The 26,744-nt window shown below is 43.8% G+C and overlaps 2 protein-coding genes across 2 annotated transcripts; one reads left to right on the top strand and one right to left on the bottom strand.

The window, feature by feature from the left end:
- Positions 1 to 158: 158 nt before the first annotated feature.
- Positions 159 to 17,585, bottom strand: cenpe (centromere protein E). Its single transcript, XM_007573066.2, has 46 exons — positions 17,478 to 17,585; positions 16,113 to 16,225; positions 15,933 to 16,022; positions 15,701 to 15,819; positions 15,470 to 15,589; positions 15,290 to 15,371; positions 15,142 to 15,209; positions 14,990 to 15,064; positions 14,833 to 14,884; positions 14,609 to 14,696; positions 13,994 to 14,123; positions 13,743 to 13,862; positions 13,483 to 13,635; positions 12,947 to 13,091; positions 12,768 to 12,867; positions 11,855 to 12,269; positions 11,609 to 11,665; positions 11,091 to 11,258; positions 10,874 to 10,948; positions 9,823 to 9,976; positions 9,615 to 9,748; positions 9,332 to 9,529; positions 8,686 to 8,892; positions 8,482 to 8,619; positions 8,231 to 8,365; positions 7,749 to 7,964; positions 7,529 to 7,591; positions 7,375 to 7,434; positions 7,146 to 7,268; positions 6,827 to 7,039; positions 6,235 to 6,318; positions 6,039 to 6,155; positions 5,748 to 5,966; positions 5,436 to 5,531; positions 4,251 to 4,331; positions 3,940 to 4,062; positions 3,637 to 3,831; positions 3,331 to 3,540; positions 2,742 to 2,948; positions 2,397 to 2,588; positions 2,150 to 2,317; positions 1,967 to 2,067; positions 1,487 to 1,581; positions 1,131 to 1,266; positions 450 to 814; positions 159 to 288 (listed from the first exon to the last, which is right to left on the bottom strand). The coding sequence occupies exons 1-46, from the start codon at positions 17,579 to 17,581 to the stop codon at positions 230 to 232; spliced, it is 6,363 nt and encodes a 2,120-aa protein (XP_007573128.2). The 5' UTR covers positions 17,582 to 17,585; the 3' UTR covers positions 159 to 229.
- A 266-nt stretch (positions 17,586 to 17,851) lies between these two features.
- ddx51 (DEAD (Asp-Glu-Ala-Asp) box polypeptide 51) lies at positions 17,852 to 26,326 on the top strand. Its single transcript, XM_007573065.2, has 16 exons — positions 17,852 to 18,094; positions 18,358 to 18,695; positions 20,385 to 20,527; positions 20,630 to 20,780; positions 21,267 to 21,412; positions 21,497 to 21,568; positions 21,644 to 21,750; positions 22,473 to 22,581; positions 22,677 to 22,822; positions 23,855 to 24,047; positions 24,134 to 24,249; positions 24,336 to 24,452; positions 25,415 to 25,516; positions 25,611 to 25,674; positions 25,952 to 26,086; positions 26,182 to 26,326. Exons 1-16 carry the CDS (start codon positions 18,072 to 18,074, stop codon positions 26,200 to 26,202), a joined length of 1,983 nt encoding a protein of 660 aa, XP_007573127.1. The 5' UTR covers positions 17,852 to 18,071; the 3' UTR covers positions 26,203 to 26,326.
- The last annotated feature ends 418 nt before the right edge of the window (positions 26,327 to 26,744 follow it).

Raw genomic sequence — 26,744 nt, 5'->3', positions numbered from 1 at the left:
ACCAATAATTTGGACCACAGCATAAAGCACATCTGTTTTGGCCGGGAAACTACTGTATATAATCCCTTCTTCCCACCTTGCTCTCGTATTAATATTTTCCTGTAAATGTCCCAATGACTGGTATTATACTGATCACGTCACATGTAAAACTAGATAGCTTTTCTTAGCATTAATTAAACTTTATTTAGAATTCTTTTTCTTACACATTTAAAATACAGTCAAACTTAGTTCACTGGGTCTTGCAGTTGTCATCTTTCCAGAAGTCCAGTTTTTCAGTAGCAGGTTCATCTGCAAAGAGACAATAAAATGAAAGTCATAAATTTACATAAAAACTTAAACACCAGCAGATCAGACTACAGACTTCCAAAGCAGATTGAAATCTAGACTCCTACTTCAGAATTTGGAAGTGGCACAACGGAATATGAATATTATTAGACTCGAGAACCTACCTGGTTTGATTCCGAGGCTGGAGTTATCGAAGAACTGTGTGGGACAGTTTCTGGTCAGCAGCTCTGAACTTTCACCTGCATTGAAAAAGCTGCTTTTGGGAGAGTCCAGCAGCGAGGCTGCGCTGACCAGAGGCTTCCGAGGAGACGCCACAAGTTTCCGAGGGGAATCCAGGGCTTTCTTAGGAGGAAGGTAACTTTTTTTGGTGGGGCTGAACAACAAGATGCAGTCTGAGGCTGAAGACAGGGCCCTCTTCTTAGGAGTACAGGGGGAGGTCTGCCTGTCCTGCTCAGCTTTGCTCTTCCCTTTAAGACTGATTGCTCTGTTCTTCCACTTAGCAGTCTCCTCCTGCTGGCAGGAAACCAAGCTGATGAGAGAAAGGTCAGAGGTCAGAAGCCTGAACTTTCCCGGCATCACAACCAACAGCACTGGTGCAGTTTTTTCTTCTGGTTCGGCAACCACTGCTCACAGTCACCATGTGTTTTCATGATGTAAAGCACTTTGAATTGTGCTGTACAAACAAACTTGATTGTCTGAGATCTTGTTTAGAGTTAAACCAATCTAAGGCAGAAGTCCCAACGCCAGTTAGGTTGTTTTAAAGTATATGAACCTGATCCAAACCAACCGCTTCCTGACGTTCTCTACAGCACATATGGACATAAAAACCGAACTGATCCCGTTACCTTTCCAGCTCTGTGATCCGGAGCCAGAGCTGTTTCACCTCTTCTTCCAGCCTGGTCTTCTCCAGCAGAACGCTGCTCTGGATCATCGTACCTCTGGGGTTGGTCAGTCGAGCGTGAAGCTCCTTCCCTGTGAGGACTAAACGGAGAACAAAAAGCAAGACGTTTCCAATGATTACTGGATACAATAGTTTGTAAACCTGTGGCCCTCTGAAAAACTGAATATGAACCAGAGTTATAATGTTCATGACTGATGTTTGCTTCTATTTCACCTTGAATTGTGAGGGAAATGTAGTTAAATAAAAAAAAAAATCAAAACTTTGTGACGTATTGAGCCGATTCTCTACAGACTGACTTACACGACTCCTCGCCCTGATGCTGTGATCTCAGATCCTGCTTCAGCTTCCTCAGAGTCTCCTCCTTCACACTCAGCACCGTCTTCATCTTCTCCATCCTGAAAGCAGAGCCAACATTAACACATCACAGCAACAAGCAGGTCTTAATCAGTCGTCACTAGTGTCTATGGCCTCTTCAGTCCAAACAGTTCTGCTCTGTGGACTCTTCTGAAATGGTTTGAGCAACATTGCATTTAATGTTCTGCTAGTTCTTCTGACTTTCCATGCCATAAAAAAAAAAATAAAAAAAAGAAAAAAAAAATCCAGCTAATGTTTCATTACAAAAAGAAAGCCTCACTTTTTTCTTCATTGCTTTCAATGAAGAAAACCTCACACACAGTGATGCCTCAACTCTGCAGAGTCAAAACTGCAGAGTCTTGACTCTGCAGTTTGAAGAGTAAAGCGGATAAATGAAATAAAGCGGATAAATCCAGGGGCTCTTACTCTTGCTGGTGCTCCAGTGTGATGGAGGCCAGCTTCACCTCCTCCTCACAGAGTTTGCTCTGGAGGTTTTTCAGCTGAGCTGCACTGAGTGATGCCTTCTTCTAAACGAGAGAGAACAACCGGCCTTAGCAACGTGAAGCTAAATGCTAAAGCAGGACCTGTACGGAGAAACTTCAGTCATACTTCACACTCTTCCAGTTTGACCTTCAAGGTCAGGATTGCGTTCTCCTTCTCCTTTACAAGAACTTTAGTGTCCAGCAGTTCAGTCTGCAGGAGCTGAGTGGTCTGCTTGTGGTTGGACTCCCTGTTCTTGGCTTCAGCCGTCGCTTCTTCTAGCTGCTCCTGCAGAGCCTGAAACGCACATAACCAACAGGTGTGTTAGCATTTTCCTCCCAGACTGAAGAGGCTGACCTCTATAAACCAGACTCACTGTAAGCTCTCCTGCTGCTTGCTGAAGCTGCTGGTAGTCCTGGACCGAGGACAGGTTTGGTTCCACAGGCGTTCCCTCCAGCTGCTGCAGCAGTGATGAAGTCTTCCTCCTCTCCTCTGTAAGCTGATCATCTGTCCGTTTATCCATCTGCATTAGTTCATCCAAAATCTTACTGAGCTCATCACTGATGACCTACCAGAGCCAGCCGGAGAGGAAAGACAAAAAATGTTAAAAAAACAACAAAAAAAAACTACTAACAAAACATTAGCATTATGCAATATTCAAAATCAGATGCACTGAACCCTTACTAGAAGAAACAAAGCATTAGTTATTGGTAAAGAGCACCTGTAAAGGGATCGTCCCGTTTTGGACCACAAGTCTCCTCCGTTCAGCTTCCCGGCTGAGGATTCTCTCCAGCTCGCTGATGACCGGCGGGCTGGAGGCGGCCGCAATGGACTCATTGAATTTGAGCCTCTCCTGAACTTCAGCTCGTCTCACTGCGATGTATGAAGTCAGGTTGGTCTGGAGCTTCTCCAAAATGCTCTCCATTTTCTACAGAGTAAATCGAGATGCATCATGTTAAACCAAGAGCTGAATGCAGTCATTCAGACCCACAACAGACTCGGGGCAGATGCTGAACAGCAGTCAGATCCAAACTCCACCTACACTCACTGCAGCTCCACAGGCAGATACTTTCTAACGCCATGAAAAAGAATCAAATTGTTGAACGACATCAGCAGGTATAACTTGACTTCCTCAGATCAGATGGGTACTCCTGGATTTTTCTTTACATCAATAACTTCAGCTTTTCTTTTGAATAAACGGCAGCGCTGACAAACCGTCCTGTACATGCAGTACCTTATCGACCACAAGGGGCTTCATTCCAACTCCATGTTAACTTTCTAAACGGGTTCATTAGAGGAGCAGATGTTACCTGCTGGTAGAGCTGACGTTTGTCCAGAAGCTCAGAGAGCCTCCGATTCCACCGGGAGTGGAAATCCTCAATGTTGATGGAAAACTTAGGAGCGCCAACTCTGGACATCAGCAAGTCCTGCAGCCGTCTCTCCTCAAAAACAGCCAGGTCTCTATTCACCACCAGCTCAAATGTTTTCATATAGACACACGGATGCACCAGGAGCTGTCCCTAACAATCAGGAGAGCAGAAATGTTCAGTTTCCAGTGGAAATGGTCAACATTTCTTAAACCGCTTCTAGAAAACAGGAACAAGAGCAATAAGTACAAGAGCTTTTGTGAAACTGCTGCAGGTCTGCAATCCCAGCTGAAAAACGTTGCTGTAGACAGCCAGCCTGGACTTTGGAAGGCCTTTCAGGTAAGAAAGCTTCAGGAAACACTGGACTTTCAGGACGTTCTCCAGGGTTTCAGTGGGCGTCTTCGTGCACATTTCTTTAAACTGTTGGAATTTTCCAAAGGTCGTCTAGAATGACAAATTTTCATGGTTTTAGGAACATAAGAATCAGAAAAGATCTTCTAGCATTAAATGATGATCAGTCGGATGGCCTCTATACAAATCAAACTTAATTACATCAAGATGATCAGCAGAGTCCTGCAGGTGTGACAGAGTCTCCCAGAGTGCATTGGGCTTCTGCTCCAGGTTGTTCAGCTGCTGCCTCAGGGCTGACAGAGACACGTTTGTTTCATTGAGCAGCTGAAAAAAATAAATAAAATAAAGACTAAAGTTTTGTTTTAAGAGCCAAACACCAGAACCTTTTCATAAATGATTTTACTGTAACGACCAAAAGCACATCTCTAAATCCACACTTAGACTGAAGCATGCAGTAAAGGTTCTGAGAATTTAAAAAGAGTTAAACCAAGAATGTGACCGTTTGCACAGACCTGCTGGGAGGCGTCACATTCAGCTTCAGACTGAGCTCTTCTGTCCCTCTGCAGCTGCAGCTCCTCCTGCAGGTTCTGCCTCTGTCAGCAGGAACAAGCAGAGATCAGAAACCAGGCGGGACTGGAGGAGCTTAAACTCAAGAATGACTTCATCCCAACATGCAAAAGTAAACATACGGTGTGTGTGTGTGTTTGTGAAGGTCGTTACGATACAGTTTCAGATCAAGCCAAATTCAAATCAAATATACTTTTTGATCCAGAAGGGAATTAAATGTTGTAACTCATTAAAATCCAGATCCTTTAAAGAGTCATCATAGACGGTGATGGCTGCTGGCAGGATAGAGCTCCTGTAGCGGTCTGTATTACAGTGAATCTGAAGAAGCCTCTGATCAAAGACACAGTTTCCCCAATAGTCTCATGAAGGCGATAGTAAGAGTTGTCCATCATTTTCTTGATTTTATGAAGAATCCTTCTTTGCCTCATCGTCTGCAGACGTTCCACAGCCGTCAACAGAGCAGAACCAGTTTATTTATATAAAACTTATTTTTAAGCTGCACTTCTATTGGGACTGATGGAGGCATTAAGCTGTAGTTGCAGCAGTTTGCCACTAGTGGGAGTAACGAACAGTGAGCCCTCCAGGCCACTGACTGAACAGTTCAGCGCCATACCGGCTGATCAATGAGGCGTTCACTGTCGCTCTTAACATCCATCCATCCATCCATTTTCCGTCACCCTTGTCCCTCAGTGGGGTCGGGAGGGGTGCTGGTGCCTATCTCCAGCTCACGTTCCGGGCGAGAGGCGGGGTCACCCTGGACAGGTCGCCAGTCTGTCGCAGGGCAACTCGCTCTTAACAGCAAAAAAAAAAAAATCCCACAAAACCACTGATCAATTATTACATGATCAGAAATCAGAGTGTCACTGATCACTCCTTGTCGTGTGAAGAGTTTTTCCTGCTCATCGTCTGAATTTATTCTTTCATGAGAGACTTTGTTTGGCTTATGATTGATTACAATTCCTTAAACCAAACATCGACCCATATTCTGATTCCCAACACTGATGCCACTGTGTGAGGCAGGGACATTTTAGGCTTCCTCAGTTCTCATTCCCAACATGAGACTGAAGCACTTCAGCTGAACCGACTCAAAGCCTGAACTGTGTCAGAGAAGAAAATGACTGGAGAAATACTTTTTGCTGAAATGTTGCTTCTTGTTCGTCTTTCTCTTTTTGCTTCTGCATCATCAGCAGCTCCTGCTGGGTGATCTTCTCCTGGAAGGCTGACACCTACAACCAGAGGTCAGTTAGTGGAGGGTATTCCCTAAAGCCCATTAGTAGTTCCTTTAAGATCAGGACTCCTCCAGAGTTGCCATCTCACACCTTTTAGATGCATTCCTGCTCTGAAAGTGCCCGAGTCAAAAAGGTTTGATCCAAGTGTGTCAGAGAAGAAATGAATCTGAAAGTTGCAGGATGGCATCAGCCGTGGCAGAACGGACCACATACCATGTTGATGTTGTCCTGCAGCTGCGCCTCCAGCTGCTCCTTCTCCTCCCTCAGCCCCTCCAGCTCCTCCTGCAGCAGGTTGCTCTTCTGACTCAGAGTCGTCACGCTGAGCTGCAGCTCCTCCATCTCTTCTTTGTGCTTCTGCAGGTTCTCTTTATCCGACAGAAGAAAGTCTCTCTCTGCTTCAACACTTTCCAAGTTATTACATAATTCTGTTATCTGTAACAGAACAGAGGGTTAGTGGAGCTGAACAGCTCTGGAGGAGACATGAAAACAAAGCCCGACTTTAACCTTCTGCTCCAAAGAGAGTTTCTCCTCTTGGCTCGTTTTCTCCAGCTCAGAGTTGACATTTCTTTGTTGGTGCAGGTCATCCTGCAGAGCCTTCAGAAGTTCTTCTGTTGAGGAAGCCTTCAAAGAAAAACAAAAAGATTGAAGAAGTTCACACTAAAACCCACCAGTGAGAACTAAGAGCAGGAATGAAGCTCACCTTCTGTCCAAGCTGCTGCAGCTGCTGCTCCTGCTGCCTCTTCTGCTCAGTAACAGTCTGTACAGACATGCTCAGATCCCTGACCTGTTCACACAGAGACAGTGGACAAGATGGCCGCCACCGGCAGTTTGACACGGCTTGCATCTCATTCCATTTACACACACACACACACACAAAAAAAAAACCTCAACTAGATACAGTATGCTGGACGTTTGAGATGCACTAAAGAACGACGCCATCAGCAGCTTGTTGTGGTCAATGAGACTCGGGTCACATCTGAGCTCTAGTCAGAGTCTGTTCTGATCCGTCTGTTGCCGGTAAGTTTCTCTACCAAGTCAGGATGGGAAATAAAATGCACCACGCTGAAACTTTAACTAGACGGGGGACGAGCTGATGTTTGAAACCCCAAAATTATGAAAATAACACTGGTCAACAGACAAAAAAAATTATGGTAACAACAAAAAAAAAAAAAAAACAAAATTATGAAAATAACACTGGTCAACAGACAAAAAAAATTATGGTAACAACAAAAAAAAAAAAAAAAACTGACATTTTCCTGAGGGAACAGAATTTCTCTCCATTGATCACAAACCTCAGCCTCCAACATCTCTGTTCTTCTCTGCAGCTGCATTTCAGCTTCCTGCTTCTGTCTCAGCTGCTCCTGCAGCTCCTCCCTCTCCTGACTGACGGTATCCAGGGAGCTCTGCAGCTTCTCCAGCTCCTCCTCAAAACGTTGGCTCACAGCATCCCTCTGGGCCAGCAGACCCTCCCTCTCTGCTTTCACACACTCCAGCTCCTCAGCAAACTTGGCAAGAAGGAGAAATGAAGGGAGAACATGGACTTTTTTTAATAAAAGATGAACATCAAGATATTTAGGAGCTAAACCCGTTTAGTGCTCTCCTCTGTTGTACCTGTTGGTGTGTGTTGCTGCTGCTCTGCATCTCCATCAGCTGACTCTTCAGCTCCATCATCTCTTCCTCCATGCGCTCCCTGCTCTCCTTCAACACCTGGAGCTCCTCCTGCTTCTCAAGCATCTGAGTCAGTCAGAACAAATGGTCCAACATCAGACTCGGCCGTCTCCCTCAGACTGCCGCCTGCCTTCAGTGGGTGAAAACAACCAGTGTGTGTCTAACGGCTCACCAGCTTTTCCTTTTCCCGAAGAACAGACCTCAGACGCTCCAGCTCCTCCAGCTGCTGGATCTGTAGCCCAGAACAGACAGGAAAGCGTTTGGGTTGAAGAACGGGAGAAAAGCAGACGTAACCAGACAGAACACAGAGCAGCATGAAGTGGAACCTGCTCATCTTTCAGTGGATCTGCTTCAGAGAGGAGCTGCTGCTGCTGGAGCTCACACTGCATCTACAAGAGAACAGGATCTGTGAGAACCACTGAGGCTCTGGGTTCATCAGGTTTCACTCAAATGAAGGATTATTCCAAACATAAATGACGTTTGTTGCAGTTGGGCTCCTTCAGAGAGTTTGACCGTCTCCACATGAGAATGACTTTGTGTTTTTACCATGTGGGTCTTTTCCTCCAGCTGTGATCGGAGCTCCTCCTTCTCCCCCCTCAGCCTCTCCACAGCATGCAGCAGCTCCTCCCTCTCCTCGGTCAGAGCAGCCAGTCTGCCCCGCAGCTCCTCCAGCTCCCCTGGGGTCTGAGTGATTGCGCTCTGGGGGAGCAGCCCGTCTGTTTCTGCCTGCGTGTCCCTCAGCTCCTCGCTTAAAGCCGTCATCTGTTTCAAACAGGAAACAGAACTTTAATATGTTTTATGAGCAAAGCGAGCCCTCGAAGATTCTCACAGAAAATCAGACAACACTTGACTTGAGTAGACATCTTGACTCTAGTTCAGTTCTTTAGCTACTCTACTTTTATATTCTAATGTAGATTATTTCTTAGTCTCCTCTGTCCTCCCAGAACCAGCAGGAAGAGGACAGAACTGTTCAGCAGCTTGTCTGTAGAAGGTGTGTGTAGATGGTGGTGTGTGTCTGGTACACTCACACTTCCCTGTGCCTCCGTCTCAGTGGGACCTCCCTCCTGCTTGCAGACGTTTTCAGACCTCAGACGTTTGATCTGCTTGGCCTGCTCACGGTTCCTCTCCAGGACGCTCCTCAGCTCCTCCTGGTTCTCGATCATCTGCAGAACAGACGAGGTTCGGCTTTCTGACCGTCATGGTAACAGCACCTCATGCTCAGGTATTTTTAAATGCCAGGTGTTTAATGCCGATATAATCAGACGACGTGTTCGTTTACCAGCTCTACATTTTCCTGCAGGTCCTGCTTGAGCTGATCCCTCTCTGCGGTCAGAGAGGCGACCGCAGCCAGCAGCCTCTCCACCTCCTCTGTGGAGCTCCTGCTGCCATCTTGGAGCTCCTGCGTCAGCCTCAGCATCTGTTTAGAGGCAGAGTTATCGTCACGGAGCCAGGGAGGACAGGGCACAGTCAACACTTCACTCACATGCTCCTTTAACTCGGACTCCTTCTCTAGAAAGGCCGTCTTCATGTCAGAGCTCCTCTGCTTTTCTTCTCTCAGTTCTTCCTGAACGGACCTGAGCAGAACGTCAGTCTCTGCGTTTCCATCTTCAGAGCTCTGAACACGTCGTTCCATCAGCAGAGCCTCCCTCTCTGCTTCGACACGCTGGAGGGCTTCAACTATCTGCTTCAGCTATTAACACATTCATATTAACCCAGTCAGACTCCCATCAAGTAAGATAACTGGCAACAACTCAAGCTTAGTCATGAAACTGATCTGCATTGGATGAGGATGTAAGCTGGGGACTAAAGTTGTGTTCACACTGCAGCCTGAAGTGAGCCAATTCTGATTTTTTTTAATTTTTTTTTTTTAAATCAAGTCTTATTTTATCGCCGTTGTCGTTCACATATATTTGGAGTGTGATCTCCTGTGTGAGCCACAAATGGCCTGAATGCGTCCTGCATGCACAGTAGAGGGCGCAACAACGTCACACACAGAGAGCGTGCTCAGTGTTTTACCAACCCCCGTAAAAGCGGTTGGTAAAACACCACAGAAGAAGTGCAGAATGAAGAGAGCAGAAAAGCTGCAGAAAACCCAACTGAGCAACACTGAGTCCTGGTTTCTCGCTCACCTCTGCGTCTTTCTCTTCCAGAGAAGCTAAAAGCCGGCTCCTCTCCAGGTCGCTCCGTCTCTGCTCTGCTGTCAGTGCGTCAAGCTGCTGAGTTAAATCAGCACATTGTTGCTTCAGCTCCGTCTCCTGCGCAGCCTGACCTGACTGGAGGTCATCAGTCGTCTTAACATCCTGCAGCTCCCCCGTCAGGTCTCCACTCTGAAACCAGAATTACAGAATGTGAGATTATGTGGCGGTGCAGTCAGGGTGCAGCAGAGGAGCTAGCAGGAGTTAAGCTGTCCACCTGATCTCCAGGAGTCTGAGGTGGAGCCTGTTCCTCCTGCTGCTCCCTTGGAGCCTCCTCTGCCCCTCCACACAGAGCCAGCTCCTCCTGCAGGCTGATGGCGCCGCTTTCCGCTTTCACACTTCCTAATAGATCTGGAAACGTGGAACAGTTCAGAAACCCCCATCTGATGTCAGACAGAAACCCGTCCCAGTTCATGGATTATTACTTTGTGGGAGCGTGTCATCCAGAGCGCTGAGCTCAACGTCGTCATAAGAAACATTCAGTTGTTTTTCAGGATGGCTGGGCTTTTCCATCTCCAGCTGGAGAACGGATCCAGTCAGCTCAGCCTCCAGATTCTCCTTGCTGGCTGTCAGGGTCATCTGGAGAGAAAATAATCACTTTAAACCATTTCCTCCTGGCTCAGTGACCCAGACTGACCCAACTACTAAATCCTGTTTATGAAGGGGGGAAAAAAAACAAACAAACAAAAAAAAACATGTTACTGTTTGATGTAGCTGACTGCTGAGGTGAAAACCTCCAGGTCCAGGTGCCAGAAAATGTACAAGTCTGTGGTTGCTAGGCAACCCTGCAGGTGCTGAGTGGCAATCAGGCCAAGATTTCACTGTTGGTATTTTGGCAGATGTCCTTCTTCAGTGGTTTGTATGCCAGTGACATGTGATCCTTTATCCATGTTTTAAGTTGGAGTAGGTTAGCTCTACTGGTGGCACACAGGGTCGCAACTACATATTGTTCAGGTGGATGCGAAAACATAACTCCACCCCTAAGGAAGGTACGTCGCTCTGAACCGACCCTCAGTGGTGATGGGAGGATCTGCATTTACTGCAAAGGTTTGGAGCAGGGGTCACCAACTCCAGTCCTCCAGTTACCATCCTGTAACTTTTAGATGCGTCTCTGCTCAAACACACCTGGATCCAATAAACTGCTTATTTCCAGCCTATTGCAGAGAGGAATGAATGCTGCTGAGGGAATTCAGACATTTTGGAGCAGAGGTGAATCTAAAAGTTGCAGGATGGCAGCCCTGGAGGACTGGAGTTGGTGACCCCTGGTTTAGAGACTCAAAGCTCAACACTTTGGAGCCAGTAAAACACGGAGCCATCTTGTGCTCACTGTTCAAAACAGACACAGCCAACAGTTAAATGATAACAGGAAGAGATCATGTTGTGACTCAAGTGAACACACGTAATGTTCATTTAAATATTGAAAGAGGTTACATGAGAAATGTGCCAAAGTATCACAGCCACACTTTAACACATTACCTCCAGTTGGAGGCGCTGTTGCTCAGACGATTCGATGGCCTTCTTTAGACTAGATATTTCCTTCTGCAATTCATTCTGTAAACAAACAGTAACAGAGGAACAATTACAAAATAGTGAGATTATATTAATGCAGTCTATCGAGCACATCATAAATCACCAAATGAAAAACTGGTTCTCATTACTTTATTGCAGACAAAGACGTTTAACTGAAATCTACCTCCTGCTCCTCCATGAACTTCAGCTCCAGACTTTTGAACTCTTCCAGATCCTTTTTCTCCTTCAGCTCTTGAAGGAGAGCAGCATTTTCCTTCTCTAGGCTCTGTGTGTGCTCCAGGAACATCCCCAGCTCCTGCTTCAGGTGGTCTCGCTCAGCACTAACCGCTTCCTGTGGAACAGATGCAGGACATGTGATCTGCACGGTCATCCCTGGTTGGAATGATGTGGTGAGCAATGAAGTCCCCAAGACGGCCATCTTGGTTTTCCTCCTCTAATCTCGTCTCAGACAGTAAAGTGAAGAAGTGGCTTATTGTTGGCTTTAGATGCATCATCATATCATTTGGAAGAAGCTTTGAGTGAAAGAGTTTGCTAAAGTTTAAATAACATCATTTCTTATTGGGACACGGAACATCATGACAGAAAAGGTTCAAAGCAGAATCTATGGAGTTCCTATAAATTTATTAATCACCACACAGGGAGGTTGTGGCTCTGCAGCAGCAGCAGCTTTGGCTTCGTTACCTTCTCTGACGCCAAGGTTTCACACAGCTGAAGACTCTCTGCAAAGCCTTTCCTCATCTGGAAGACAAGACTTTAGGATTAGAACCCAAACTGGAACACTTTATATCCAGAAGCATCATTGCAGTTTTTATTTATATTCCTACAAAAGCATATAACATATGAACACAAGCAAGAGACAATATTAAGTATAAAAAAAAATAAAAACTCTACCCGCTCAACATTACAGCTCCTGATCAAACAGTCTACCTGGTCAGATTCAGACTGCCTCTTCTCCTCCAGCTGCCTCTCCAGCTCCGACACTTTGACCTCCAACACGGCGGTGGCTTCCAGCTTCTGCTGCGCCTCGGTTTGCAGAACCTTCTCCAGCTCGGCAACCTTCTGTTCGGCTGATTGCATTTGCAACGAGGCATCCAGTTTCTGCTGGGTTTCGTTTTGCAGCTGCACCTCCAGGTTTGCCAACCTCTCTTCCGACTGCTTTTTCTCCGTTTCCTGTTGTTTCTGCAAAGTCTGCAACTGGACTTGCAGCTCTGCGACTCGGCAGTCCAGGGTTTCTGCCGTTTTCACAGCCTCCTCCCTCTGTTGACGCTCTGTTTCAAGCTGATGCTCCAGGTTGGATAGTTTCTCTAGAAGTGCACATCTTTGATCAGGAGACGCCAGGTCACTGAACAGAGATAAACACACAAGAAGCTTAGTAAAAGTTGCCTTTTACTAAGTGGGACAAGTTATTCCTAAGTTTAATAGTTTGTGTGTAGTATGATCACTGGAACTGTGTGATCCACTAGTGACCAGGCCTGTCACAACAAATGTTGCTGGATGATAAATTGTCCCAGAAGTTATTGCGATAATAAAATTGTTGTTTTGAGGTCATTTTAAAGTGATATCAGCATAAATATACAAGAACATATTCTAAAATAGCAATAAACGTTAAATTCCAACAAGCATTTAACGCTGGAAATGGAAGACATTTAAAAAATAAATCAAATGAGTCATTAAGTCTAAATAAAATTGTCCTTCAAAAAAGAAGCTAGTTGAGTCCAAAACACCAGACAGAAAACATTTACCATCCAGTTTTTGGTAGAAAGAAAAACATGTTTATGTTTTAGTTTATTGTGTGATTTATATTGCGACAGGTCTACTGGTGACCTCATGAAAAGCTCACCTGTCCCCAAAGCTGCGAACAGTCACAGAGCTCTGGCTCATCTCCATCTCGTCTGAAGGCTCCTCAGGAATCCCCCAGTGAGGGTAGAAGTCTTCATCAGCTACAAAGCGCAGTAAAGCCCAAGTCCATCATCTAACACCAACCATTCAGAAAGATTTCCATCTTCAGTCGCTCCATACCTTCACCTAGATCCCCAGAACAGAAACGATCAGCTCTCCTCTTCCTGCTGAAAGTCACGTTCATGTCAGATATCCCGTCGTCGTCGCAGGCCGGCGGCTGGCCGTGGAGCATCTTTCCTCCCCAGGTCACCCGGCGCTTCGGCATCTGATACAGAACACAGCTGGCATGTTAGCGAGTGTTTAACCCTGATGCTAAACAAGCCTAGCGGAACCATCAGTCAGCTGCGTTTGGGTTAAAGGTCATTATGTGATACTGGATGTCAACAATACCCAAACACTCACTGCAACATCTAGACAAAACATACTTTTATTTGCACTTCAATTGTGGTTCTAATTAAAGTGTTTTTTGTTTTGTTTTTTCATCTTTTAGCCATGACTCGTCACATTATTTGCTGGAGTTGCAAATAACTGGTAAAGACAGATTTCTGTAAAAAGAAAGCAAAACTCTGCTGAAGAAAAAAACAACAAAAACACAAAACTCAGTTGAATGAAAAAGAGAAAGAAAGTAAGAGCGCTCCGCTGAATAACAGACAGACCTTTGGAACAGAGACCAGGTTGGAGCTGGTGACCAGCAGCTTGGTCAGGTTTCTGATCCGGTCCTCTTGTTCTCTCTGGAGCTGATCCTTCTCTTGGAGCAGCTGAGACAGAACCTCTTTCTCCGTCACTGTGGTCTGTGTGACCGAAGACACCTGGAAGAGACGAACGTACGAGTCAAGCAAAGCAAAGAGCTGCAGAGAAGGAAGTTTGATCAGAGTCAAATCGGAGAAGCCCGCTGACGTTAACCAATCATTCTAACCTCATTCAGTCGACGCTTCAGGTCTACGATCTCATTCCGATACCTCTTGAGCAACGCTCCGTCATCCGATACCTCCGTCACATGAGGGTCATTCTTCATTTTCTTTGCGGTGCTGGCAAACTGAACATGAGGAATTCATCTGAATACTGGAGTGTTGTGCATTCTGACAACTTAAGTAGAACGTCTCATGTAGAGTAAATGTAAAATAGGCAACATTCAAGGTTATGTTGACCTGTGAAATTAAGACAAACCTGCAGAGTACTGAGGGTCTCCTCCAGAGAAACGGGCGTGATGGTGCTGATGATGACCGTTTTAGCGTTGCCTCCTAAAGAGTTCTGCAGGATGCGGGTCAGTTTGCTGTCTCTGTAGCTGGTAAAACCTCTGCAGAGTTTTGACAACAAATCCAGCAATCAGTGGATTAAAAAATAAAGGATCTATTCAGAATGCAAGAATTGGATTAATTTTATTTAAAATACAGTAAACTTCTGACCCCCATAATCCCCCCAATATTGGAATATGAACTGAAACAACTAAAATTAAAAACTTTAAGATAAATACAACTCTGCAAGGCAGACCTGCTGGCTGGTATACAACCTGAGTCAAAGATATTTTATTAATATTTGTTTGATATACTCAAGAGTTCTGTTTGTAATTTTGCCTGATTCATATAAAGTGAGTTGTTAGAAAAGCTGTATACAAATAAAAACTATTTCATGATTAGTTTTTGTTTAAAGTACTTTATCTGAAAAATGAAGTTAATCATTATCAAACCTGTAGAGTCTGAATGTTGGAACAAAACCCTATTCAGAGAACGGATGAGGAATCTAAATGCATCTGATGTAAACTGAATCGCCATGGTTACTCACTTCTGGCTTTCATCGGTGAGTTTCTTGATCACCTGTCCCAGTATAAACAGACTGAGATTGATATTACATCCTTCTTTGAAACGAGTACCTGTGGATTTGAAAGAAAAAGAATATTAAATGAAAGAAAAACTGAAATGTCGACTCAAAGCGTGATGTTAAGAAAACCTTTTAAACAAAAGCTAGAAATCAAACCATAAAGATGGACAGAAGTAACTCCACTTTACCTTCTGCCCCCGTTTGACTGGCTCTCTCAGATCCAGCGAGATCCACCAAATTCTGCACACAAACAAAAAAAATAAAATTATGAACTTGCCTCTCCAAAATCAAAAGTATAAATATTTAAAACAAATCAAATAATAATAAAAAAAAAAAAAAACATACTAAATGGGAAACAATGATGGCTCCATCAGCATTTTCCCCTGATGCTGGATCACTCCTTTCTCTGCTCTCCAGGATCTACAGAAACATTAGCAAGTCAGAAAACGTCACAGCGACAAACTCCACGTTATCCTGCATGCCGAGTTGTTGCTTACCATACGGAATATGGTGTGTGAGCGGCTGCTCCGCTGGTTCATTTTGGTCTTTCCGTAGTGACGGTTCTCTGGAGGCAAACAAAATGAAGACACAATGTGTTGACAGGAAGCTACAGAGAAGTTCACCGCTGGTAAACTGAACTCTTACTTTCTCCCTTCCTAATCCAGGCGAGGGCTTGTGAAGACGTCGTGACGAGCTCCTCGGTCAGGTCAGCCACGTAGACCGTTTTCTACACAGTGAACACAAATCCACTGATCAGAGACCGTCTGTTACGCAGCAGTTTCTGCAAATACTCCCATACCGAACGAAAACATTTAACCCTCTCACATTCATAGTTTCCCGGATTTCCAAAGGTTTTCTCTTCCAGCTGTCAACCAGCAGGTCCGTCACAGTTTCGTTGTAGATTTCCATGTAGGACACTCTGAGAAGGAATTCCTTGTTTGGAAACTTTGGATGAAACGAGGAGAAGTTTGTTTAGAAGAGTAACACGCACGGCCGACAGTAAACGGACTAAACTAGCATGGCGACTTTTACAGGGAGTCTCACGGAGCCGTTTACCGTTTTAATAGTTTGGAAAACATCATCTACAGCCAGAGGAATGACTCCACGGTTACGGTCACTGCCCATCATTGTGAACGTCTTCCCCGAAGAGGTCTGACCGTAGGCAAATATGGTTCCTGACGAGAACATGCATCAACGAAAGCCGTGCAAATAGAGTCAGACTATCTGATTTGATAGTATGAGGATTCACAGCAAAGCAGTGAGCAGAACATTCATTTCTATTACATACCATTGTAGCCCTCAACGGTTGACACAACCAGAGGCTTTGCAATGTCCTGGTACAGCTGGCTAGTAGATTCTTCAGCACTAAACACTCTGTCTGTAAACGGGACGAAATTGGCCAGTAAAATCATCTTAGTGGGTCACAACACACACACAATTATAACACTGTATATGATTTGATGCATACCAAAAGTGAAGCACTTGCTGGAATTTCCATCATCAATCTGACGAATCGATTTCTTGTCAGTTTCCCAGAACACTTGGACAGGCTGAGCCTTTTCTGAAGCTGCATTTTCTTCCCTTAGAAAAGAATTGGGAAGAAGAAAATAAAAAATAATTTAAAAAAATGACTACAGAGAGATTCAAACAGACGTACGTCAAGCAGCTGGAAACTGTTCCCAGCAATGAACCAGACTTGTGCAGCTCTACAATTCTCTGCCTGATATGTTATGACTTTCTCATTGTGTCAAACCAGGAAGCAGCATGTTGCCAGCCTTCAGATAATTAAAATGTATCAGTTTCCATGGCTATGACATCATCCAGACTTTCACCATTTAAAGAGAAATTAATCATTCTGTGTGCAAACTTCTGATTTTGAAGAGCATGAATAAATCTGACATTTCTCACGATTATATTTAGCATATAGAAATACTGCTGATTCTAAACATCTTAAAACAGAAAAAAGTTTGGTCCAATTTAACTTCAGTGAGAAGAGCAAAAGGTGTGTGTCAATTTTTGCATGTAAACTTCCAATTTCAACTATACGTCTAATTTATGCATCATAAACATTTACTTCATTACACTTACTGACAAATAATTTGTTCAGTTATTTATATGGGTTATGCTGATCTAAATATAGATATCAGGTGTGTATTGGTAGTGGATCAATACTTCTGTCCAGCAGTTTCTTCATGCATCAGTGCATGTGCAGGAATTAAAATGGCAGCCAGTAGAACAATTTAACACTAATTTTGAGTCAATGGATCACATGACATGGAAGCTATTAAAGACAAATAAAAAAAATATATTAAAATGATTTAAAATCTTAAATGACTGACAATTCAATAGAAATGGAAGTGTGATTGGTAATTGAATCTAGTAGTATGAATTACCATTAGTTTTGTGTCAATTGGTCACAAGGCAAGATATCTATATTTGTTTCTCAGGAATGTTTGGTTCGGAAATTTGTTGACTGTCCTTATGTGAGAACATCCGGGCGAGAGAGGAGGGAGCAGAGATCGCCTGGCCGAAGTTAGCGTTCCTGAATCGGATCAACCTTGAGCTAGACGGCGTGAAAATTCAATATCCAACTTGAAACTAACGTAATCTCCCTGCTGTCAGAGCTATTAACGGCTTCCGTCTCACACGAATAGCTGCGCGGGATAAAAATAAAGAAAAAGGCAACTTCTCTGTAGTTCTTATGGAATTCTAAAACGGTGTAATGTAAACATTTCATACAGAAAAGTAGAAACATGATACAGACACAGTTAACGTCAGCTTTGGGTGAGGAAGGAAACTCTTCTTCTGAGTGACTCGGATCAGGAAAACTCACCTCTGAGCAACAGGACGAACACGTACACAAACTTTAACAGCAGATTCCGCCATGTCTTCTTCAGGGAACTCGACGGAATAACTGAAGGGATGATAGAATAACATTTTAAACATGCACCGCTTTAATTTGATTGGACAACGTCATCACGTGGACTGAACCACACACGGTGGTGGGAAAAATAAGGATGTAATATTTTTGGAATGACTATTTATGTTTTGTCTTCTAATATCAAATGTCATAATAAGTCAAATATGAGCTCATAAAATCTGTAGTTATATTTATTATTAATCTCAATAAATAGATAAGTATCAAGAGTTAGTGGTTAGCCGGTTAGTCGCGTCCAGAAGATCGTCAAACAAGTGCGACGGACTTGGTTGCGTCATAAGCCCGCGTTTGACGCACGTGAATAAGAAAGAGAATAACACAAAGTATGGCGGCGTTTTTCTTAAACTAGGACATGAACTATTTGAAAGAGGAGCAAGTATTGGGTCTTGTTGAGTCGAAGTAGTTAGTGACTTTTCTAGGAGACATACGCCGCTATTGGTCGTTTGAATGGAATTGTTTTAATTTAAATGCTTTGGTCTTCCAGCAGAAATGTCTCTGTTTCTTGTCAACAGGTAAGTACAACCTGTTAGTCCTGGAACATCTTTTGTCAGACTGGGTCAATTTCTAGTTAGTACACATAAAACAACTAAAAAAGAACATAGAACATCAGCTAGGACTGTTAATATCAAAAACTGATACAACAAATGTTTTGTAGCTTTTGAATAGAACAACATTGTAACCAACAGAAATCAAATATCGACCTACTGAAGAGTTTATAAGTCTGTAGTATTGAAAGCAGACTGTAGTTGTAACATCAGTTTATTCGTCTTTTCAGGTATCTTGGAGACGACGAGGACGGCGTCATCTCCAAGGTGTCCCATTCCCAAGCGCTGCTGACCAAACTGCAGCAGAAGGTGAAACAGAAGCAAAGACAGAGTTTAGCAAAGCAGAGAGAACGGACTGGTGAAGAAGAAACCGAGCAGCAGGAAGTTCCGTCAGAGACCAAAGACGAGAAACGAAGCAGTGAAAAGCATCAACAGCAGAAGAAGAAGAAGAAGAAGAGGAAATCAACAGCGGGAGTTTTGCTTGATGCAGACTCTAACAGCTCTGAGCCTGCGGGGAAAAAGAAGAGAAAGGGAGCTGAGGATAAGAAGCAGACGAGTCAGGAATCGGGTGGGATTTTTTCTCTCTTCATTAGGCTCACATGTTTCAGATTACTTTAATTTTTTTTACTGCTATGCTGTCTCTGGGACCTGGTTGATTTAAAGTGTTAGTCAGTCTCATGAATGACTAACACTTAAAATCAATGTTGAAGAGATCCCAATCTAAAAGACGTCCGTTCAGCAGACCAACTGGAACTAACTACTAGCAACTGTTTCGCCACAAACAGATGGAACTAACAAGAATAAACACTAGGGATGCACAATATTGGATTTTTGGTCAATATGCTGATATTCTAAAACCCATTTTGCTGTTAACAAATACCAATATTTTTTCCTATACCTACTTACTGAAACTATATGGCTTTCCCTACTGTGGAATTAAAATGTTGCATTATGTTTGTCAGTTTCACCTGCTTCCAAATGCAAATTTATCTAAAAAGGAGGCTGAAAATGTTCAGTAAAACATTGTTTTACTGACATTTGTTTAATGTCAAATTTATCCCTGACATCTGTTCTCTCTAAGCCAATGACAACACTCAAACAGTACACATTTAATGTTGTGCTGTGCTGCAGACGTCACAGTCACTGGTTTTTCATACAAAATTACGTCTTTTATATCAGTGAGTTATGTTGACCGAATGGCCCTAACCCTATTGGCCAATACGATACCATGCCGATAATATTGTGCATCCCTAATAAACACCATTAATAACTCCTGACATTCCTTTTCAAAGATTGCCATAAACTAAACACATAATTGTGCAATCCATATTGTGAGACATTATGGATTACAAGTAAACAATAAATATTATATTGTGAGGCAGCTTTGCTTGGAATAGCGTCTCTCTTTCCACCTGCTAAAGTCCCAGTTGTGGATGCAGTGAGTGGATTGAGGTTCCCAGCAGGTTGGATTCAGGTAAATTCAGGTGAACGATGGCTGTGAAATCCTCCACTCTGTTTACTTCTTCCCAGCAGAGCAGGTGTGTTCTAACTGGTCATATCTCCATTACAGCAAACAGGAAGTGTCTCTGCTGTTTGTACTCCCCCTGCTGGCTGTGAGAGGCTGTGGGTGTCCCCCTGTAGCATTTCCATAAAAAGGGACGACCTGGGTAGATGACTTCAAAGACATCAGATCATATTGGTTAGCATGTTTGCCATAAAGGTCTCATATTAGAGCACGTCTCTCAATCTGGGTCCATCTTCAGAACTTTATCCTGCTTGAAGCACCAAATGTAGCAGGTTAACACTAGTTCTTTTATGGTCAGAATACAGGAAGGATGACAAAAGGCTTCAATGTGGCTGAACTGTGGAAGTCATCTGGTTCGTTGTCACATGAATGCTTAGTCATTGTTTTTGTCACTTTTTCCCTTTATTTAACCAGGTAAAACTCAACTGAGCTCCAGATCTGTTTTGGAAGAGGGCAGAAAATCAGCAAAATTTTGTTATGATGTTGCGTTCTCCCTGATTGTCTCCCTGAGGTGCAACAAACCCAGAACATGTGTAAAATGTTTGGCCTCTTTATCCCTATATGAATGCTCCCAGTGAAGCTAGTTGATGCTGACATTTCTAGCAATACACATCGGACAGAAGAAACAAAAGTTATTTGAATGTTTTGTCTGTCACACAGTAATGCTTTGATGTCTTCTTGCTCTTTGTGTAACTTTTCTTCCATTAATGTCATTTTATCTTTGGATCTCAGGTCAGTCAGTGGTGGGTGTTTCTCCAGAGAGCTGCAGGTGTGAAACGGAGCGGGAACAGGAAGTGGAAGAGCCAAACAAGGACTCGTCTGCAGCGACAGGATTCCGTGTCCTCGGCGGTTTTGAAAGCAGACCTGTCCATAAGGTACGATAGTATCGGGGAAGGGGGGGGAACCCCTAACCCTAACCCTACCCCAGTAAAATAAGGATTCCTGCCATTTATTCCACATTCTTTGTTTTTCTCCAGGCAAAGCGGGTCCTGCCTCAGTGGCTCGCTGAGCCCGACGTCATTCACAGAGACATTAAATGCAACCTGGTTCCTGTCTCCTCTGTTTCTGGGGTTTCTGCTCAGCTCCTCAGGAAACTGGAGGCGAATGGAATCCAGCACTTTTTTCCAGGTACGGTAGATTCACCCAGGGGTCAGCTGGGGCTATTTGTAGGTTACTTTGGGAAACAGCTATTGACAATGAAGCCTGTGATTTGATTCATCATAGCTCTGTTTATTAACTTCAACCCTGTAGATAGGAAATTACTTGCAGTGAGAGAGAAGGTGGCCATGTAAGAATCCCCAGGGCCTCAGTTACATTGTTTTAACCAAGTTGTATGCAAACTCACTGTTACTGTTATTTTATTTCCTGTTTGCCTTTTTTACTTCCTAATGATTATAAGAAATGCAACCTGTGAGTACAATCATCCAGTCTAACCAAATATGGCCTAGTTAAAGTATCAAGCAGTGTCAGACATGTGATGGTAAAGTGGTGCAGTATGACTGGAACAGATGTTTCAGTCCAGGCCTCATGAGCTTTTCTACCACTCTGTCCTCATTTTACTTAATAAAAGTGGCTGATCCAGTCCAAGTCAATCCTGCTGTGATCTGTTTTCAGTGCAGGCAGAGGTGATCCCGGCCATATTGGAGGGCGCTCAGCACGGATTTCTGATTGGTCGAGGAGGCTACAGACCCAGAGATCTCTGTGTTTCTGCACCAACAGGCAGCGGAAAAACTCTGGCCTTTGTCATTCCTGTCATTCAGGTGAGCAGCCAGCATTTCCTCTGCGGTGCTTTGATCAAGCATTGCTGGTGCAAGTTTCCCAGCGACGTGTGTGTTTCCTGGCAGGTTCTGATGGAGCGGACGGTGTGTGAGATCCGGGCTCTGGCCGTGCTGCCAACCAAAGAGCTCGCCCAGCAGGTCGGAACGTCCTAATCATTTCTGCACATTTTTAAACCCTCACAGTGTTCTGACCTTAATGTGTGTCTGGTTCAGGTCTACAAAGTGTTTGCGTCGTACGCCGAAGGAACTCCTGTGAAAGTGGTCATGCTGGGGGGTCAGAGGTCGTTTGCTGCAGAGTGCGCTTCGCTTTCGGAGCAACGGTGAGGACGGCAAACTAAGAGCAAGTCTTCATTTATTGGTTTGATCCTTAAATATAATGTAATGAACATTTTCAAGCTGAGTAACTTTAAAGGGGCAGTGTTCTGTAAAACTGAAATTTTTTTGCTTCGCATTATGTTATGATGTTATTCCCTCATCAAAAAATACCTGGAGTGTTGCCTTGATTCTTTCATCCATGTTTGAGAAATCCTTTAATCTCCATGGCAACCATTCAGCTGTACAAAGCGGCTGGTTGGACTTAGCCCCGCCTTCAAGGACAAAGCACCTCCTCTGAGCCGCAGTTTCCAAGCTCTGTGGTTTTCTTCCGCCTCACAGAGCTCCTCTCCCCCTTTCAGCTCCTTTAGACTAGCCAGCAGCAATTAGCCAACATCTGGTGGAACTGTTCATCTGTTGAGCTCATTATAGGAGCTACTGCTCAGTGAAACGCTGGTAAAAACTTTAAGGATTAATAGAGGAGGCATGTTGTGATGACTTCCTGAAGGCGGAGTTTCAGAAAGAGTAGGATTTTCTTAAAGAGACGGAGGCCCAATTTCAAGATGTTTTATTACAAAGTCAAATGTATCATGTTTGGTATGTGCAGAATTTTTATAACTTCTTGATTAGTGCTACAAAATGGCATTTTGTGTCTGGAAAATATACAATAGTGCCCATTTAAAACAGCAGTATTGCAAATCCAAATCCGACAACCTGCTGTCTGTTTCAGAGGCAGTGTGAGGTGCAGCAGAGCAGACATAGTCGTCGTTACTCCAGGTCGACTGGTTGATCACATCAGCAAAAACCCAGGCTTCTGCCTGGAACATCTCCGGTTTCTGGTAGGTTCCTAAAAATCCCAGTATTCTCGCTGCGTAGAGCAGAACTCTTTGGTTTCTGATGTTATGCTGCGTCTGTTTTTCTGTCTGCGTCTCAGATAATCGACGAGGCCGACAGGATGATCGACAGCATGAACCAGTTATGGCTCAGCCAGGTGCTGAAGGCGGTGTACTGCTCAGCAGCTGGACCAGAGGACAGAACCCTGTTCAGGAGGACGAAGCCGGCATGCATCACAGCAGCCAGGTGGGTCAGACAACAGCAGCAGTCTGTCTGCATGCAGCATTCAGGTGAAGGTTTATTCACAGATTATTCAGAGTAACCACAGAGATTCCAGTTTAAAATGTCATGAATGTTCAGATGCGAGTCCTGGAATTCATTCTGTTAAATTGTTTTACTTACTACAGTGAAGAGGCTTGGAGGAGAACATGAAGTTTACTTGACATTTTCAGCCACGGCTTTATTTAAGATCATTTCCAATTTCCACCTGATCACAAGGGGTTACAAAAAATATATATTTTGGAAGTTATCTATGTTTTTTCAACTGCATTAGGATTATTTTGCTCCTCTGAATCCAAAAATAACACATTTTTCTCAATCAGTTCAACTTTTTATTTATTTTATTTTATTTTGAGAAATCTGACCTTCTGACTAAATTGATGACATTTTTGTGACATTATTAGACCATTTTTGTTGATGTTTCTCATCTCAAGGTTTTAGGAGAAATTATTTTTCTAATAGACTGTGTTAATTAAATGTTACAAACTTGGATTTCTGTAAATTGAATAATAAACACTGATCAGGGTAAGTACATGTGAATTGAACATTAGGTCTTCATTGTGTAAAATTCTCCGTCTCTTTCCTGTCCTGATGAATCTCTCCTCCTGCTCATCACTCATTGATCAGATTCTCCAGATGTGAGAACAAGTCCTGCATGTTGATGCTCTTGTTGCTCCATGGTTCAGAAAGTTGACCTGATTGAGCAAAACCAATGTGATTTTTTTTGGATTCAGCTCATCAAAATGACCCTAAAGCTCCAGACAATTTCTTTGGCTGTTGACCAGGGTTATCTACCTCAAAGTAATAATAAAATAAATCGATTACTATCACTCCAGATTTCTAAGCTAATGTACGGCTGCAGCCTGAGCATTTTGGCACAAAATGCTGTTAAACAGTTGTAATGTCAGAGGACTGGTGGTTCATTCTGTAATAGATTGAGTCGTGTTTTTAGTGAAGCGTCTACATCGTGGCCTCACGTCGCGCTGCGTCTCGTCTCAGTCTGTCTCCAGGTCAGATGCCGCTCCAGAAGCTGCTCTTTTCCGCCACGCTCACCCAGAACCCAGAGAAGCTGCAGCAGCTGGGCCTCCACCAGCCCCAGCTCTTCAGCTCCGTTCACTCCCCCTCCAGCAGCATGACGCCAGCAGAGCCCACCCACAAACACGAGCGCTTCGACTTCCCCCAGGGCCTCACGGTAAGACGCTGCCTTTTGACTTGAAGGGCAAACCGGTAACTGAAGCTGGAGAGTGAAACTCTGACATGATTCCTCTTGGTCTGCAGGAGTTTTATGTTCCATGTACGATGAACAAGAAGCCGCTGCTCATCCTTCACTTCGTCCTGTATCTGAAGCTCCGCCCCATCCTCTGTTTCACCAACTCCAGAGAGACGGCACACAGGTTGGACGGACTGACTCTCTCCTTCTCTCTGTCTGTCTCTGTCTGTGTGTGTGTCCGTCATCTGATCCGTCTCATCTGCTTTCCAGACTCTACTGTTTGGTGAAGCTGTTTGGTGGAGTGCAGGCGGCCGAGTTCTCATCACGCCTCTCTCCTGGTGAGAGGAAGAAAACCCTGAAGGACTTTGAAAAGGGGAAGATCCAGCTGTGAGTCAGAAGCACACTGGATCACTGACATGAGAATCGATCCAGTAACAGAGAGCCAATTCAGTTTATTCCTACAGCGACGCCAGCATTTCACCACTTACAAAAATAGTTGTTTCAATTTAGTTTCTCATGTTCCTGTTGATCTGAGTTATCAAACAGTTCATTAAGCTCAATTTGTCACTCAGATTAGTTGGAAAAGTTTTTACTCAAACTGCATTGAGTCAGTGACAGCAGACGGTTGCTTACAGCAAGTCTTCATGCCAACCATGAATTTAGCGACAGTAGAGAGGAAAAGTCCACTTTAACAGGAAGAAACCTCCAGCAGAACCAGAACCTGACTCGGTACAAGCTGCCGTCTGCTACGACTGACTGGAGGTCTGAGAAGACGGAGCAGGAACAGATGAACTGATGAGGAGAACGTTCTGCGTTAAGGAAATGCAAAACGTTAACAGAAGGAGAGAGAGAATGTTTGTTTTTTGGCAGCATTATCTCAACCAATCCCATCCTCCAGGAAGACGCCACATCTACAACAGAACACTAGGCCAGGGTTAGCTGCTATGGAGAGAGAAAAAAGGAAAGAAAAGGGAAACTTAACAGTTGAAATAACATCAAATATTGTAAGTTAGAGAGTAGAAGACGTAGTAAGTGAGGGAAAAGTGGTCAGTTTGTCCTCCAGTAGCCTGTGGTTGTGTATTCATTTCCAAATAGTGGCATGAGCCATGTTGTGATGCTGCAGCTGGTTATTAAAACCTCTCTGCTCTCTGACAGTTTTGAGTTCTTTCATCTTCCTGTTGAGTTGAGAGAGCAAAACATCCATTTCACATCACTTATATCCACACAGCAGCACCGAGCTGATGGCGACTTTTCCTGAATCTGATGTCTCTGTTTCTGTGGTCTTGCTTTGTTTGTGCTGCAGCTTGTTTGACCGCTCTGCTGTATTTACCTGATCTGTCCTCCTGCAGGCTGATCAGCACAGATGCAGCTGCCAGAGGCATCGACATCAAAGATGTCAAATGTGTGGTCAACTATGACGCCCCGCAGTTCATCAGGACCTACATTCACAGGTCAGCAGCTCCACTGTCTCATCCCTCAAACTGTCCCTTCTGTCCCCGTCTGTCAGAAAGTCATGTTTTTGTCCTGGCGTCTCTCGTCACGTAGGATCGGAAGAACAGCGAGAGCTGGAAAACCTGGACTGGCCTTCACCTTTCTGCTCAGGATTCAGGTACAGTCACTGATCTGGAATGAGAAGAGCTTCATGGAAAGAGGAGAAGAGTGTAGGGAGTTCTGTCAAGAATAAATTAGGACACGCTTACATTTATTACTACTTAAAATATGGTTCATATGGTTAGTAGATGATGATTGAGTTCCTAAGGAGGTTAGCCCTGTTTTAAATTCTGGCCAAAATAACAGTGTCCATGGTTGAAATGACGATCAGTAACAAACTGAGACCAGAGTGAATGTTTCTCTTTAGCAGTTTGAGTTTCTCTTCCCTCCATCAGGAGAATAATTTCCTTCGGATGGTGATGGACGCAGGAAGCCCCGGGATTCAGAGGCAGTTAGTAAAACCAGAATGCCTGAAGGGGATGGAGAAGCAATATGAAGTGGTCCTACAGGAGCTGGCTGATGTCATCAAGGTTACTGCCTCATTTTACTGTTCAAGTTGCTTCAAACTCTTGTGAATAATATTGATTAAAACACAAACTGTATTTTTCTGTCTTTCTTTCTGCAGGATGAGAAATCAAGACATTGAAGCTTCAAGTCTTCTGCTGCCGTCAGGTTTCACCTGAGCTTCAGTTTTAATGCCGTCTTTGGAAATGATCACAAATGTTTTTTACCTATCAGCTCATTTAATAAAAGCTAATATAATCACTCCAGTTATTTTTAATTTTTCTTCATCTTGAAATTTCATTGCAGAACATTTTTGGGGTTCTCATATTCTCTTGTTCATCTCATAGGTGTTCTATGATTCTTTTGAAGGATCCCCGACCATGTTTCTCAGGGTTCACTGTCTTTGTTTCNCTGTCTTTCTTTCTGCAGGATGAGAAATCAAGACATTGAAGCTTCAAGTCTTCTGCTGCCGTCAGGTTTCACCTGAGCTTCAGTTTTAATGCCGTCTTTGGAAATGATCACAAATGTTTTTTACCCATCAGCTCATTTAACAAAAGCTAATATAATCACTCCAGTTATTTTTAATTTCTCTTCATCTTGAAATTTCATTGCAGAACATGTTTGGGGTTCTCATATTCTCTAGTTCATCCCAAAGGTGTTCTAGGATTCTTTTGAAGGATCCCC

This window comes from Poecilia formosa, unplaced genomic scaffold, assembly GCF_000485575.1.
Source record: "Poecilia formosa unplaced genomic scaffold, Poecilia_formosa-5.1.2 Scaffold318, whole genome shotgun sequence".
In the NCBI taxonomy this organism is placed as follows: domain Eukaryota; kingdom Metazoa; phylum Chordata; class Actinopteri; order Cyprinodontiformes; family Poeciliidae; genus Poecilia; species Poecilia formosa.
Note: the sequence above shows the minus strand (reverse complement) of the source record. Positions and strands in the feature narration are given on the sequence as shown.